At 56.7% G+C, this 15,260-nt stretch overlaps 1 protein-coding gene and 1 long non-coding RNA gene across 5 annotated transcripts in view; one reads left to right on the forward strand and one right to left on the reverse strand.

The window, feature by feature from the left end:
* The window catches only part of RBM19 (RNA binding motif protein 19), a 129,418-nt gene that overhangs the window by 23,023 nt on the left and 91,135 nt on the right, over window positions 1–15,260 (forward strand). For all 4 annotated transcript variants that reach the window (XM_005612586.4, XM_070275444.1, XM_023647108.2 and 1 more), the window contains exons 10-16: window positions 360–563; window positions 1,961–2,091; window positions 2,929–3,050; window positions 3,485–3,581; window positions 5,244–5,354; window positions 7,436–7,636; window positions 8,938–9,067. In XM_005612586.4, coding sequence (XP_005612643.1) covers window positions 360–563; window positions 1,961–2,091; window positions 2,929–3,050; window positions 3,485–3,581; window positions 5,244–5,354; window positions 7,436–7,636; window positions 8,938–9,067 — 996 coding nt within the window. The remainder of the gene's footprint in view (window positions 1–359; window positions 564–1,960; window positions 2,092–2,928; window positions 3,051–3,484; window positions 3,582–5,243; window positions 5,355–7,435; window positions 7,637–8,937; window positions 9,068–15,260) is intronic.
* Window positions 4,429–12,068, reverse strand: LOC111774645 (uncharacterized). Its single transcript, XR_002809718.2, has 2 exons — window positions 11,706–12,068; window positions 4,429–10,824 (listed from the first exon to the last, which is right to left on the reverse strand). It is a non-coding gene; the product is annotated as an uncharacterized lncRNA (long non-coding RNA).

The raw sequence follows: 15,260 nt of genomic DNA on the forward strand, positions 1-15,260 counted from the left end.
AGGTGACTCTGCAGTGTTGGGTCGTCACATGACACCCTTCCTAGGGCACAGCAGCGAGCACTGCCAGGGAATGTGCCGTGCCATTTAGAGGATGTGGCACTGTGGATTCGGATGGCCCAGGCAGGCTGCCCCCAGGGTTGAAACTGAACTTGTGGGAGAGTGAGAGTCTGAGAAAGGGCCTTTGGTTCCGGCATCGGCTCAGGCCGCCACCCTGGTTAACAGGGCCTCGTGTCGGCTGTAATCAGCCGCCGTTGCCACGGCATCTGGCAGGCAGCAAAGAAGAGTTTGGAATTGCCAGGCTGGAGTCCCTGGCAGGTTCCGGGCCTCGCCCAGGAGCCCTGACTCCTCTCCTCCTACAGGTGGGCGCTACATCGAGGTGTTCAGGGAAAAGAACATCCCCACGGCCGAGGGGCCCCCGAAGAACAGTGCCAAACCCTGGCAGGGCCGGACACTCGGGGAGAACGAGGAGGAAGAGGACCTGGCCGACTCGGGGAGGCTCTTTGTGCGAAACCTGCCCTACACCAGCACCGAGGAGGAGCTGGAGCAGCTCTTCTCCAGATACGGTGAGGGTGTAGCCCCACTCTCTGCACACGCCGCAGCGCACTGGCTTAGAGCAGGCAACCTGGGCTCGAGTCCCGTCTGCCTCCCGTCAGCTGTTGACCCTGGGCTAAGGACTTCACCCCTTGCCTCAGTTTTCTCATCCATAAAATGGGGCCAGCAATCCCTGAGCTGCTTGAGGATGCGACAGCAGAGCTTGTTGTAATCGGCCGCATTACCGGCACCTCTGCCATCTGAACCCAGCCTCTTAGCTTTCACTCTCTGAGCTCAGAACTAACAAGATGTGGATCCACTTTTCTGAGATATCCCTTGCTGTTCAAACTCTCGCCACTCAGTGTTGGAAATCCAACAACTATGTAGGTGTGAACGTGCGAGTGCCCCTCCGTCTGAGCTCTCTGCCGGGTAAATAGCCTTGCCGTCAGAGCAGAGCATCCAGACAGATGAGCGTGAGGGTTATTTTCATTGTTGTCATCGTTGCATTCTTATTTCGCAGGACGTGAACTGGGGGCCCATAGTTCAGTTTGTCACACAGGCGGTGTGTGTTTTTGAAGTCATGGTTGTTGAAGGAAAGGAAGTTGGGGTTCAGAATGGGGGTGAGATCTTGATGCTGTTGAGATCCCTGGAGTGTCTCCCCACTTCTGTTGGGAGGCCGGCTCTGGGTTGTGGATCAGAGCTCAGTTGAGTGCCTGTCGTGGGGACAGGGAAGCCTTGAGTAGGACTCTGCCATCAGGCAGATGGGGTAGCCTCCCAGCCTGTGTCCACTGCTTGCCGGCCCCTTCCGCCCAGGTCAGTGCCTGGTTTATATAGCGGGGCCGGACTGCACAGGAGATGGGGTTGTTAAGAGACTGTAAGTGTTGGTTTGGGAAGACAAAGACCGGGGTGGAGGTGGGCACACCCTGCTGTGCAGAGTGGAAACCAATTCAGAAAAAGTGCGTGTGAGTGTGATAATCATCTCATTACAAACGCTCCTCTGGCACTGGCGTTGTTGAAGGCACTGCTTAGCACACTGCGCCTATCCGTGTGGCTGCCCTCCCAGCTGCCCCAAGAGCTCGGGGCCCTGTTAGGCCGTGTTACAGATGAGGAGGCTGAGGCGCGTAGGGGCTAGTGCTCACCCGAGGCCACAGAGGTACTAGGTCGGGGAGGGAGGATCCAGCCCGGGTGCGTCTGTTTTTAGGATAGACGCGTGAAGGATTGTGAAAGGACACCCTTAACCTCTGAGGCAGTCTCAGGGCACCATCTTGCCACATCTTCCTGGGACCGAGTGAGCGGCTGTGACCCAGAGCAGCAGTGCAATGTGCACACCAGTTAAAACCCATCGCCTGACGAGTGCCCAGCATGTTTCTTGCCCGGCACGCAGGCCCAGCCCTGGCCCGCAGGACACTGACACCTCTCCTGTCCGCAGGGCCCCTGTCTGAGCTCCATTACCCCATCGACGGCCTGACCAAGAAACCCAAGGGCTTTGCCTTCGTCACCTTCATGTTCCCTGAGCACGCCGTGAGGGCCTACGCGGAGGTGGACGGGCAGGTGTTCCAGGTGAGTGCTCACGGCGGGCGGGGCTGCTGGGCCCAGGTGATGGGGAAAAGCTCTGTGTGTGTGGGCGCGTGTGTGCGTGTGCACATATGAGCACGTGTACCCACGTTTTGTGCCTAAGAAGATGCACCCAATGGTGTGCCAACCACCTCCTCACACGAGCTCCTGGAGGGTGGTGCCCTGGAGCAGGGCTCCAGTCATCCTGTTCACCGATCTGTCATTGGCACCTAGAGCAGCCCCTGGCACATAGTAGGCACTCAGGAAGTGTTTGTGGAATGAATAAGTATGCTCTCCATCTCCAGAAAGGCCACATGGAAGAGGAGTCAGGAAGGAGAGAGTTGTGACGTGGTCATATTAAATGGCCGCAGTAGAATGTAGGAAACTCTTCTCTTTTGTCCCAGTGTGACCACATAACGTGCTTGGTGCACGTGGTCAGGCCCCACCTGTCTCATCTCCCATTCCCTTTTTTTTCACTTGTTCGTGATTTCTGGATCTCCTTGTGGTCGCCAGGCCAGACCTGGCTCCCACCCGCATGGAGCTCACATGCAGAGACTTCCGTGTGCAGAGAAAGATGGGGCCCGGGCTTGAGGGGGTGGGGGTGCTACAGGTGTCCCTTATAAACTGATCAGCTTCCCCTGTGATGCTCTGTCACCTGGCCCCCATCACAGTATCAGATGCCTGTGTCACGTGGCCATGGGGTTGTTCTGCCCAAGGCCCCGTCTTCCATGAGGGTTTCAGCACTGGGTCCAGCCTGCTGGCAGAGAGGCTGACGTCTTGGGGCAGGCTGTAGAAGCGCCCTCCCCCTTCCTCTCTTTACCTGCTTGCCCTGCACCCCTCCAGGGCAGGATGCTCCACGTGCTACCGTCCACCATCAAGAAGGAAGCCAGCGAGGACACCGACACCCCAGGATCGTCGTCTTACAAGAAGAAGAAAGAGTCTAAAGACAAAGCCAGCAGCTCCAGGTCCTTACCCACTCCTGGCCTCTGGGCCCTGACCCAGCTCTGCTGCCTTCGCCCCGCCCTCTCCCGGCCGCCTGGGTGCTTTGGCTCCTTGGGGTGGGCTCAGCCTCTCATCCATAACCTCGCTGAGCCTCAGTTTCCCCATCTGCGAAGTGGGGAGAATCTCAGTGGTGCTTTACTTTTGCAGTGTTGGAAGGCTTCAGTGAGGTCAAAGTGCTCAGTCCCTGGCAGAGAGGGACTGTTGATAGCCTTGTAGGTGTCATCGTCACTTTCCCTCAGGTCTGGGGGGCATGGCCCGCAGAAGGTGACTGGGAGGAGGAGGAGGCTTGGGGGCTTAGAAGGGCAGGCCGATGAGCTCCTCCTTAGAGGTTTTGCTTCTGAAAGAGCATTCCACTCCAGCCTCGAGCTGACCTCCCTCTTCCGCCTCTGCCTCTCAGCGCTCACAACTGGAACACACTGTTCATGGGCCCCAATGCAGTGGCCGACGCCATCGCACAGAAGTACAGCGCCACCAAGAACCAAGTGTTTGACCACGTGAGTGAGGGGCCCGTGTGATAGACCCAGCTCGGGGCCAGACACAAGGGGAGAAGGGCAGGGGAGGGGGCGTTGTGCTGGGGGCATCTGTGAGCTCAGGGCCTCTGATGCTGACGTCACGGGCATCCTCTGGGGCCTCCCCTCTGGAACATCCCATCCACCCTCCGGCCCCAGCTCCTCGTGGGGTTGTGTGGAGCAGGCCAGAGAGCATGGTTGAGGATGATGTCTTCAGCCCACTTTCTTGAGCACTTGGCTGTGGGGTACTCCTCACCATGGCCCCCTGAGCTGGGTGCTCCTACCATCCCCACTGTCCAGATGAGGAAACCGAGGCTCAGGAACACAGAGTAGCTTGCCCAGGGTCACACTCCTGGAAAGAGGCAGAGGTGGGATGACGTCGGGTCAGCCTGACCCTATGCCCTCGCTCTGAGCCAGGGCGCACACCCCTCCAGGGGTTGTCCCCCACTTCCTCGGCCTGCCGGCCCGCATCTTTAACACAAAGAAAGGGGGAGTCATTGCTCTCTGTCCCTTCTCCTCTCCCGGATCTAACCTTGTTCCTCCTGACTTTTCCCGGTCCATCTCTCTGGCCCCTCAGATCACATACTTTCCTTCAAATGCATGTGTCTCCAGTTAGGCCACGGCTAAGTCCGTCTTAGGCAAAACTGGTTTTTCAGCCAGTCAGCAAAGGATGGCCATGGATCTGGGCCATAAACTTCTCAACCCCCTGTCGTTCACCCTTCTGCCCGACACTCCAGGTCAGCGCTGTCCTTGAGAATAAATGTGAGCCCTGTATGTAATTGTAAATTTCCTGGTGGCCACATTTTAAAAAAGCAAAAAGAAACAGGCACAGTTAAATTTCATCTGTTCTATTTAATTTAGTGCAGCAAAGATATTATCATCCAACATATGTGCAGTGTAAAAAATGACAAGATATTTTGCATTCCTTTTTCTCACTAAATATTTAAAATCCGGTGAACGTTTACACTTGCATACTTCTCGATTTGGACACGCTGTGTTTCATGTGCTCAGTGGCTGTATGTGGCTTGTGGCCACCCTGTGGGGCCTCGCAGCTCTAGGCCTGAGCCCTTTGGGAGGGCGGCGGTCAGTTCCGATCCCACAGCACCAGAAGAGCACTGGGAATGCAGCAGGGCCCTAAAGAGAGACGGTCCTGCTCTTCTAGTGCTTTCTAGTGGAGGAAGACACAAAAATAAGCAAAGGGGTGGCGTGTTGGTGTGATGGCCACGGGGAACAGTTAAGCCAAGCAGGGGGACAGGGGATGAGGGTGAGGACGGGCGGGGCAGGGAAGTGACAGTTCAGCAGAAATTAACGGGACGAAAGAGTGTGGGCTAAGAGCCATGTAGGCAGGCAGACTCATTCCTAAGGTGGGGATGAGCTTGGCCTGTGGGAGGAACAACGAAGAGACCCATATGACTGGTGGAGGGAGTGACGGGGAGAGGGAAGCTGAGGCTGGAGAGGCCGGCCTGGGGTCCTTGATCTGCTGTGGGAGACGCAGACGCCAGAGCCATTGAGTCAGTGAGTAGACAGACAAGGGTGTCGCCGGCCCGTCTCCAGCCGAGCCTCCTTCCCGGGCTGTTGGGAGGTGGGAGGGCTGACTGTCACCTGCCCGATGGCCGACGGGGCCTCTTCCTCTCCCTGCTCCCACAGGAGACCAAGGGCAGTGTGGCTGTGCGCGTGGCCCTGGGGGAGACGCAGCTCGTCCAAGAAGTACGCCGCTTCCTCATCGACAATGGGGTCAGCCTGGATTCCTTCAGCCAGGTGGGTTCTTGCTCTGGGCTCAGCGAGCCACTTGACTGCTCAGCCAGCAGCTGTGGTGAGCTGGGAGCCGACCTTCAGATCAGGAGATGCTGCTGGGTCTGAGGGCCTGGCCTCTCAAGGATGGTTATCATTAACTTTTAAATTGTCTCTAAAGAAAGTAAGAAATGTCGTATGGGCTCAGACAAGGGGCCTGTCGGGGGCCACATGCAAGAGGATCACTTTGCAACCCCCAGTTTCTCCACACAGATCAGAGGGGCCCAAACATCCTGTTCCCCCACCCAGCGCCTTACTGGGAGCACCTCTGGCCTGTGTGGGGCTTCAGACCTTTCTGGGACCCGATAGGAACGCGTTCAGCACCTCCAAGTGCTTCTCCACCAGGGAGGAATTCTTAGGTTTGAGGACGCTTCACTTTAGAGGGTCCAGTGAGGCCACCCAGCATCCTCCCCTTCATTTTACAGACTGGGAAACTGAGGCCCAGAAAGGGCAGAGGTGACTTAAATGTCAAACAATGAGTGTGTGGCAGGAGCCTGGATTATATCTCAGGGCTTCTGACCCCCAAACAGCTCTTTGCTCAGCTTGACCAGGCCTCGGACGTGACCTTAAGATGATGGGTAGGAGGGGGGGATGGGCAGGTGGACGGAAGGTAAGTAAGTAGATGGGGGGATGCGTGGATGGGTAAATTAAAAATATATATGAATGGCTAACATTTGCTAGCAGAACACTCTTAGAAGCCTCTGTGTTTTGTTAACTCGTTTCACTCTCCTAACAGCCCTGGGAACGCAGCACTTCTGTGCTCTTGTTGTTCAACAGGGACCACAGTGACAGAGGTGAGGTCACTGGTCCTGGGTCACACAGCTCGTCACTGGTGGAGCTGGATTTGAGTGCAGGCCCCAGAGTCTGTGCCCCTACCCATTACACTTGCAGTGGGTGGCCCGTGACAAGCCCACTCGTGTGCAGCCCTCCCTGCCTGCAGACGGCTTCCGCCCTGCTCGCCTCACTCGGCCCTCAGGACAGCGCCGTGGGGCCGACAGCATGGGCGTCACCCTGAGCCCACTTTGCAGATGAGAAAGCAAGGCCACGGGGAGAGACTTGCCCCCGGGTTTGAGGTTAGATTTGTGGCTGAGCTGAGCTCGTCCCAGATGCTCCATATGCTGGGAGGTCTCCCTGAGATGTTTTGGGCTCTTTTATGCCTCTCCAATGCTGTTTTTTAGTAAAGTAATTGCTGCTGTTTCCCAAGTGTTTATACTATACACGCATTGCTTTTGGTAACCCATCTAATTAGATCCTTTGCTGGAGTGACTATGAAATAAGTTCTGCGTCCTTCTGTGAGGGGCGGGCGCTCAGGCGCAGCTCAGGACATTTCTCAGGGCCATCTGTCTGTCTGGCATCTTAGTTTGGATTTTTTCCAAAAGCCGACCCTGAGACAAAGATCCAAGTGCAGGCGGTTTGCTGGGCAGGGCCGACAGCACTGGCGAGAATGGCCAGGGGAGGCGGGGGCCCTGTACAGGGCGTGCTGATTAGGTCCTGCTGGTACAGCAGCCGGGGGAGGTTTATCGGGGGACACTGCAGAACTGACACCGCAGAACTGTCCCACCCAAAGGACAGGGGACGTGCCAACTCCTGAGAGCCAGGGCCTGCTCCCGGGGGTGTGAACGCTCGGCACTTCACTCTTGCCACCCGTGAGGCAGCAGGCGGCCTGCGGTTCCAGGGAAGGGCTCTCGGCACGGAGATGTGGATGCTGGACATGGGCAGACTAGGCTGGAATGCTCTGGAAGGTCCAGCGAGGGCTGTGGTTGGGCACTGCAGAATCTGCCACAGCTCAGAAGTGGCAGGGTCGGGCTTTGGCCCAGGGGTCCAGCTCTGGAGCCCTCACCCTTATCCACTCCTTGGAGCCGCCTCTCATCCACGGGGCAGCGTGCCCAAGGGGGTGGGGTCTCCCGAGCCCGCTTCCTAAGTGCCTGGTACCTGTTCCCAAGGGGCACCTGGTCTGGAATCCACCACGCAGCAGTGCTCATGTCAGGGGCCAGGGACCAGGGACCCTCCCTCCTGTGGACCCATGTGCATCCGTTTCCTCCCTGCAGGCTGCAGCGGAGCGGAGCAAGACCGTGATTCTTGTGAAGAACCTACCGGCGGGCACCCTGGCGGCTGAGCTGCAGGAGACCTTCGGCCGTTTTGGCAGCCTGGGCCGCGTGCTCCTGCCTGAGGGGGGCGTCACTGCCATTGTGGAGTTCCTGGAGCCCCTGGAGGCCCGCAAGGCCTTCAGACACCTGGCCTATTCCAAGGTGGGCTGCCCAGGACCAGCCTCAGGGGGAGGTTGACGGGGGCTGAGGTGTGGACAGTCTTAGCACAGACCTGGCACGCGGGAGCTCTGCCAAAATCCACCTGTCTCTCTCAGGCTTGTGAATATCATCCCACCCCTGAGACTCTTGAGAAGGGGAGGATGCGGGGGGAGCCCTGACCACCCTCCAGAAAGCCCACCTCCGTTCCTTGCCCGGCTCTGGCTTTCCTTGGCTTGCTGTTCCCACGGGAATTTCAACTGTCATTCGTGGTCCTTTTGCTATCCTGTACCTGTGATAACTTGAAAGTCATTCTGTGGGTGAGCCGTCTCCTGTTTCTATATATATGTACGCACACATATATTTTAATATTAGTGTATTAGTTTCTCATGGCCGCCATAACAAGTTATCCCAAGCTTGCTGGCTTAAATCAGCAGAAACTTAGCGTCTCATGGTCTGGAGGTCAGAAGTTTGAGATCAAGGTGGTCACCAGGGCCGCGCTCCCTGTGAAGGCTCTAGGGGTGGGTCCTTCCTTTCCTCTTCCAGCTTCCGTTCGTGCCAGGTATCCTTGGCTTGTGGCTGCATTGTGCCAGTCTCTGCCTCTGTCTCATGTGGCCGTCTCCTTTTCTCCATCTCCACTCTCCCTCTGCCTTTCTCTTACGAGGACACTCGTTGCTGGATTTAGGGCCCACCCAGATAATCCAGGATGATCTCACCTTAAGATCTTTCAGTTAATGACATTTGCGAAGACCTTTCTTTTAATAAGGTCACATTCGCAGGTTCTGGGGGTCAGGCCGTGGACACATCTTTTGAGGGGGGGCCGCCATTCAACCTGCTACAAATAGCTTTTGTTTATCAGGCACTTTAACGCTGCTCTGCAGACTATTTATCAGTATCTTGTTTATCTTTTTTAAAAAAACTTACGTTTTTTTTTTTGCACACATTTGAGCGTGCCCTGCCTGTGAGTGTGTGTATGTGGCGAGAGAGGGAGCGCGTTCTTCCTCCGGGAGAGCTGCCCGTTGTCAGTGATTCTGCTCCCCGTCCCTCCTGCTCCCCATTCATACTCTGATGAGAGAAAACACGGGACACAAATGTGTCCAATGACAGCACATGCTCAGGCCTCTCCCCTGAGCCCCGAGCTGCAGCGGGGCCCCCGTGTGTTCTTAGGGATCAGGGAGCAGGCAGAGTTCTGGGCTGTGCTCCGCCTCCTGCCTCCCTTCCCTGGGGTGAGTCAGCCAACCTCTCTGAGCCTCGGGCTCTTCATCGACATCAGGGACTGAGTCCCTACCCTGCCCCTGTCTCCACAGTTTCACCACATCCCCCTCTATCTGGAGTGGGCTCCAGTGGGCGTCTTCTCCAGCTCAGCCCCACAGAAGAAGGAACCCCAAGATGCACCAGTGGATCCTGCAGAAAAGGCCAGGGCGGTGCCAGAAACAGGTAAGAGCTGAGTCTAAGATGAGGGTGTCCTGAGACAGGGGACGAAGGAAGGAAGGAGAGCAAGGGACAGCAGCGAATTGTTTATCAGGTGTTTGGCTTAAAGTCCTTATTCATCCTGGAGACCAGGGCATCTCAGACTCTTGGATTTTATAGGCATATAAAATGTCCTTAAAAAAAGAGCATAAACATTATGGGTAGAATATAAGGTAGTCAGCTTTTTAGCTTGTCAGTTAAAGGATTTTAAAAAACTAGCGTCTGTCAACAGCAATTCAGAACAGAGCATGTGAAAATAACAGCATGCCTGGTGACTGGCGGTGGCTGGTGGAGGAGTGTTTATTCTCCAGGGTCCGTGGATGGCGCAGTGCCCTCTGGTGTCCAGCAGCTGCAAAGGCAGGACAGGGAAGGGACAGTGGGCCCCACCTGTGAGTTAATGCTTCGCAGTCAGAGCAGAGGGGGCGCCGTTGACCCTTGGCCATTGGCACAGTTCTTCGTTCTCGGGACTGTTCTGCAAATTGTGAGACATTCTGCATCCCTGGACCTTGTCTGCTGAAGGTCAGGAGTGTCCCCAGCGAGCGTGATAAATTCCCAGATGCCCTCTAGGGGGCGGTGCAGCCCCTAGTTGAGAACCACTCCTTCTGGGGACCATGACCGCATCTTAGAATCAAAGACCTTTAGAGAAGTTTTGAAAAGGACGCTGGTAGTCCTTTACCCAGACATTAAGATTTTGCACAACGGTAACACCCCTCGCCCCTACCGTACCGTTGGGTTACCAGTTTATTAAAATAAGGATTAAAAAAATAAGTCTCCCATATACCATCTCCATTGTCCTCGTAAAAGAATGGGTGTGTTTTACAGGAAAAAGAAATATGAGGGGAGCAAAATTCTCAGATTAAAGAGCAGTCCTTTAATCAGCTAGACCTGTTGTCTGCGAGCCTCCCGAGGCGTCTGCGTTTCTTGTGCCCTCATGGTTAGCAGACCTTGAGGCCCGGCCCTGGCGTGCAAGGTGCTTGGGGACCACTGGTCTCGAAGCCTTGTTCTAGTCAGGAGGGAGGATGCTTCAATCTTTGAGGCTCTGAAGGTGTCCTGGTCGTTGGGGTTACTGATTATTGGTATAACCCTCGCAGAGCCCCTCACTAGCCCCTGCCTGTGAGTTAGCTTGTCCCCAGATGGAGTTCTGCTTCCATCAGGAGGAAGGTTCCTGTCCTCTCTGTACCTGCGGAGGTTGGGGCGGGCCACACTTGTCTTTGTGCTCAGGCGTCTGCACACAGTAGGAGCTTGGCCATGTTGGAAGTGAGCCAGTGTCAGAGCAGGAGTGGCGATGGTGACGCCACAGTCGCAGTAACAGTCACGGCTCCCACTGTGGGTACCTGTTTATACCACCCCTCAACTTGCCCTTCACTTCGTTTCATACACTTATCACTTCCCAGCACTGCAACATGGGTGGGTTTTTCCTTGGCGCCTGTCTGTCTGACTCCCCCACTGGAGTGTCCCTTCCACGAGGCAGGTACCTTGGCTGCGTGCTCACTGCTGCACCCCAGCACCCGTGAAGGGCCTGCACCTGGTGGGAGAGCAGCGAGTGGGTGCTGGGTGAAGCCCAGGGCAAAAGCGGCATTTGCTCCGAGCCGGGCCCTGCGCGAAGCACTTCGGGTTCCTCAGACTGTGGGGCTTACGGCTCCTGGAGGATTACCATCTTCCTTGTCCTCTGCTAGCTCTGCGACTGGGCAAGCCGCCGTCTCCTCTGGGCTCAGTGTCTGCATCTGTAAAATGGGCGTGATAACCGCACTGAGCTCTTGGGGCTTTTGTGAGAGTACTGAGGTGCTGCCCACCTGTCCCCACCGCTCTGACCCCGTTGTCGATGTAGCAGCCTAAGCTGGAGCGCACGGCCTTTAGTACAGCCCTGAACACCAGCCGCTGCGCTGGCATGACCACACTGGGCGCAACACGGACCTTCGTCCCCAGGAGCTCCGGGCTGGTGGGGGACAGTTGAGATGTCACACTAGCAGTAGACGTGGGCCCTGGTACAGAAATGTTCTAGAGAGCGAGGGAGGCATTGCAGAGATAGTGTACCCGGGTCTGAAGTTGGAGCCCCGCCCGCCCCCGGGGCCCGTGCTCCCCGAGCCTGGCTGCAGTGTTGGGAGCATCCCAGACAGACTGTCCCCCAAGCCCTGCTTCTTAGAGGGCTGGTTTCCAGGGTCTGACCAGGACTCACAGAGGAGCCAGCTGACTTTGGCCCAGGAAGTTGTGTGAGTCTGTGCTGATTTCAAGCCCTGCTGAGTCCCAGGTCGCTGGGTGGAACCCCAGAGCTGCTCTGCCAGCTCTTTTTGCCCTTTCTGTTCCTTTCCTTACACGTATCACATAGACAGTCCCCTCCCCGTCCCCGTGCTGTCCCTTTCCACCCACTCCTCCCCCCACGCCCGCCCTCTCCACATTGTTCCTGAAGCTTCCGCAGGCCCCATCCCCATTGCACGGGGCCTCAGCCAGCCCCCCAGCCCTGGATTCAGAGGCTCCGAGGCAGGCGGGCAGGAGGGGAGTGGACGGAGCTTTCCCACCCCTTGCTCTCCACCCAGCCCTCCGTTCCCTGTGCCGGCCTCGAGGGAGGGGGCAGTGTGTTTTATCTCCCCACAACTAAGACCCTCACCTCCGGATGAAGGGCTCCGAGCGGGGGGAGGTGCTGGAAAGCTGCTCGCCGCTGATAACAGCCTGTACTGCCAGCGCACCGAGAGCGGGCAGGGAGGGAGCCTCCACAAATTCGGCGGCCTGATTATAATAAAGCCCCATGTGACGCCGCGTGACCGGATTTTATTGTGCTCACTACAGATGGAAGCACATTCTCCCCGCCTCTCCCAGCCCGCCAGCCCACCTTGCTTTAAATCCTGCCTCCCCCGCCCTGCTCCTTTCTTACTTCTTCCCTCTTTTCTGCTTCCTGGTGATTTTGTTGGCAAACATCTGTTTGAGTTTCACAATACTGTGTTTTTTCTTTCTAGCCTTTCTTTGTCTCCCCACTTGGACCAGGGACAGAAGTGCTTTTAAAAATGACCTTTGGCTTCGTCACTGTGGCTCTTGGCCATCTCCATGCCTCTCTGGACGCGGGCATGGCCCCAGCAGGGCCTGACCTTGCCACTTGGGGAACAGGAGCTCCTCCTGGGCATGTGGCTGGCAGGGACGCCATCTCCTGGACTCAGGTGTGACGCTGGCTGCACTGCTCAGAGCAGGCAAGCCACCCTGCAGCGGGGCGGGAGGAGGGCTGTGGGCTCCCTGCAGCCGCTGTCTTACTCTCATGGCTTCGGGCCTGCGGGGTTAGGGATGGACAATGTTTTCCCCTGGATTTCTCGTCGAGGCCTGGCTGGCCAGTGTGACAGCAGGGGTGGTGTGAAGACTGATGAAACTTATGGGTGACTACAGGCCCAGCACTGTTCTGACAGACTTCTGCGTATTAATTCTCATGATCGTCCTGCAAGTGAGCTCTGTTCCCATTGTCCCCTTTTCTAGATGGAAAGAAGGAAGCACAGAGAGGTTGAGTGACTTATGCAAGGTTGCACCTCTGGAGTGAGCTGGGATGTGACCCAAAGCCTCCAGCTCCCAGGTCCGTGCTCTTAGCTGTGACCCACAGCTCCTCTCAGTCCCACCAAGTGCCTGCTGCTGAGCACTGCCTGTGTTCCAGGCGCATGCCGAGGGCTGAACGTAGCATCACCCACATATATTTTTGGAGCGTGCACCCTGGGCCCAGAGCTGGGGATGCCATGGTGCCTGAGGCGGGTGTGGTCCCGTCCTCAAGGAGCTCCCCTTCTACTTGAGCACACAGACAGAGAAGTGAACCAGTATGGTGATTTCAGAACGGGAAAGGCCTTGAGGAGAGGCACCCAGGGGAATGTGATGGACAGTGGCTGGACCTGGGCTGGGGACCCGTGGAGCTAGAGTGGACAGGAAGGGCTCTGAGGGGAGGACATTCGAGCTGAGACCTGGTGAGAAGCGGCCGGGCCTGGGAAGGTGGGAGACGAGGGGAAGGGGCAGAGGACAGCGAGCACACACGCCCTGCAGTGGGGAGGGGTGGCAGGCTGGGCGAGCAGAACAGAGGCCAGTGTAGCTGGAAAGAGGGATAAGGGACAGGGTCGGGGGAGCTGGCAGGCCAGGGACCCGGCTGAGTGAGGAGGCTGCTTACTCGTGCAGACGAGAGGCAGTGGAGCCGTGGACCAGGGCCCAGCACATGGGGACGCTCCCATTTCCAGACGACCCACAGAGTCCAGGTGTGTGTTCTAGCTGAGATGCTGAGGCACATGGTGAGCCGGTTGCCCAGCACAGCCAGGAGTGGTGTGGCCACCACTCCGACCCGCATTCCCCTCCTCTCTAAGGCCAGTGCTCCCCAGCTCTGTGCTGCCTCCTCACTCAGTCTCTGGGCCCCCTCCTCATTTTTTCCAGCAGATTTCAAGACCATGATGCCCTTGTTAGTCAGTCTCGTTAGTTCTCCCAGCATCCCGGGAAGAGTTAGAAAAGTGCGCGGAGGGCGTTGCTGTGGGAGCAAAGGTTTAAGGAAACAGTGGACATCTCTGTGCTGTTGGAGGAAGAAGGCCAGGCTGCATTTGGTCACATCTTTTATTGATGTTCCTCCCGGCTTTCGGGGGTCAGGGATGTAGGTTGACTGATGAGAAGGGGGAGCAGCCAGGTGAGCCAGGCCAGCCGTCCACCCGGGCAGGTGATAGGTCCTGGCCGTCCTCACAGTCCCCCTGGCTCTAACTGGGCTGGGGTGAGGGCAGCTTACCTACCAGGGAAGGGATCTATCTGTTCCCGGGCTGCCAGCCCTGACTGTCAGCTCAGCCCAGCTCTGTCGCTAAACCCAAGCACCACGCTCTCCTGGGCAGGTGCCTGTGACGCTTAAACAAGCCCCTTGAAGCGGGCCGGCCACTGCTCATGGGCAGGGAAGCGGAGTGGGGTGCACTCTGGCCATGCTCAGCCCCTGGGCTCCCCTGAGCTGTTGTCCTTGTGGGGTTTTGAACCCCCGGAATGCTACGCTGGGAACTGGCTGGATTCCAGCCTTTGGGGGAGGCAGGGGGAAGGGTCTTCAGTCTTGGCCGGCGGTCTGTGTGCAGGCTGGGTGTGGGGAACAGAGCATGAAGCCCCGATGCGCTGGTTTATCTGTTGACACTGTCTGGTACAGAGGCCACATGCCATTGAGTTAGTTGCCAAGATTTAAACACTGGGGGTTTTCCAGTAAAAACTGGATTTTCAGCTTTATACAAAGGGTCTGAGCATTTGACCACTCTGGGTTGACCTTCCCACATGGCAGCAGTTGGCCAGTGCCACAAAGGGACTCCCTGTTGAACTGGCCGGTAAGCCCTACTGGTCACCATGATCCCCACCGTTGTTTTCTTGATAAAAAATTTTTTTAGTCTCCCGGGAACCTCTCTCACCAACCTGAAGTTGCCTGAGACGTGTTAGGGTTTGGATGCAGCAGCCCCCAGAAGGTTCTTTGGAACCCCCACTTGTGATGTGACTCCCGTGGTCATTAGTGAGACAGTACACTGACAGCGTCTAGCCGAGTGCCTGCCTCGTGGTGGGGTCTCATCAGTGTCCTTCCTTTCTCCTTTCATCTCCCAGATGTCAGATGCGAGGAGAGCCACTGCGGGGGAACGTCATTCCCAGCTGCAGCGCGGTTTTCCTTTCCACTGAAGTTCTCCGTCAGAACCTCAAGTCTTAGCTCCTTTGCCTGGCTTTGCTTCCCCATCGTTAGTAACGCTTGTTCCTCCTGCTTTGCTTTGAAAGTTGAGTTTTGAGTACAAGTGGCCGCCCCATGGAGTCCCTTGTTGGGTAAATTGTGTTAATTTCCTGGGGAGGCGCCTTTATGTAGATTTCTTCTTTTTGTCCTGGAATGAGAGTCTGGGTTCTGGGGTCACCTCCGATGGGCAAAGGCTGCCTGTTCAATGACGTTAAACAGACAACATTATCGCTGTGGCCGGTTCCATTAGAGCTTAAAAGGGTTGTTTCCTGACACAACCACAAGTGGTTGAAGCTTAATTAGGACTTGCAAGTGCTAGGCTTGTGTGAGAAAGGGCAGAGGAGACAGAGGGCTTTGGTGCTTGGCCTGAGAGTGTGGGGGATGGATTTGAACCCCACAGAGCCTCCTTGGGTCATGCAGCAGTTTGACCTACTTGAGTGCAGGGGACAGCAGGTGTGTGCAGGTGTGTGCGGGGGAGGAAAG

This window comes from Equus caballus, chromosome 8 (assembly GCF_041296265.1).
Source record: "Equus caballus isolate H_3958 breed thoroughbred chromosome 8, TB-T2T, whole genome shotgun sequence".
NCBI lineage: Eukaryota > Metazoa > Chordata > Mammalia > Perissodactyla > Equidae > Equus > Equus caballus.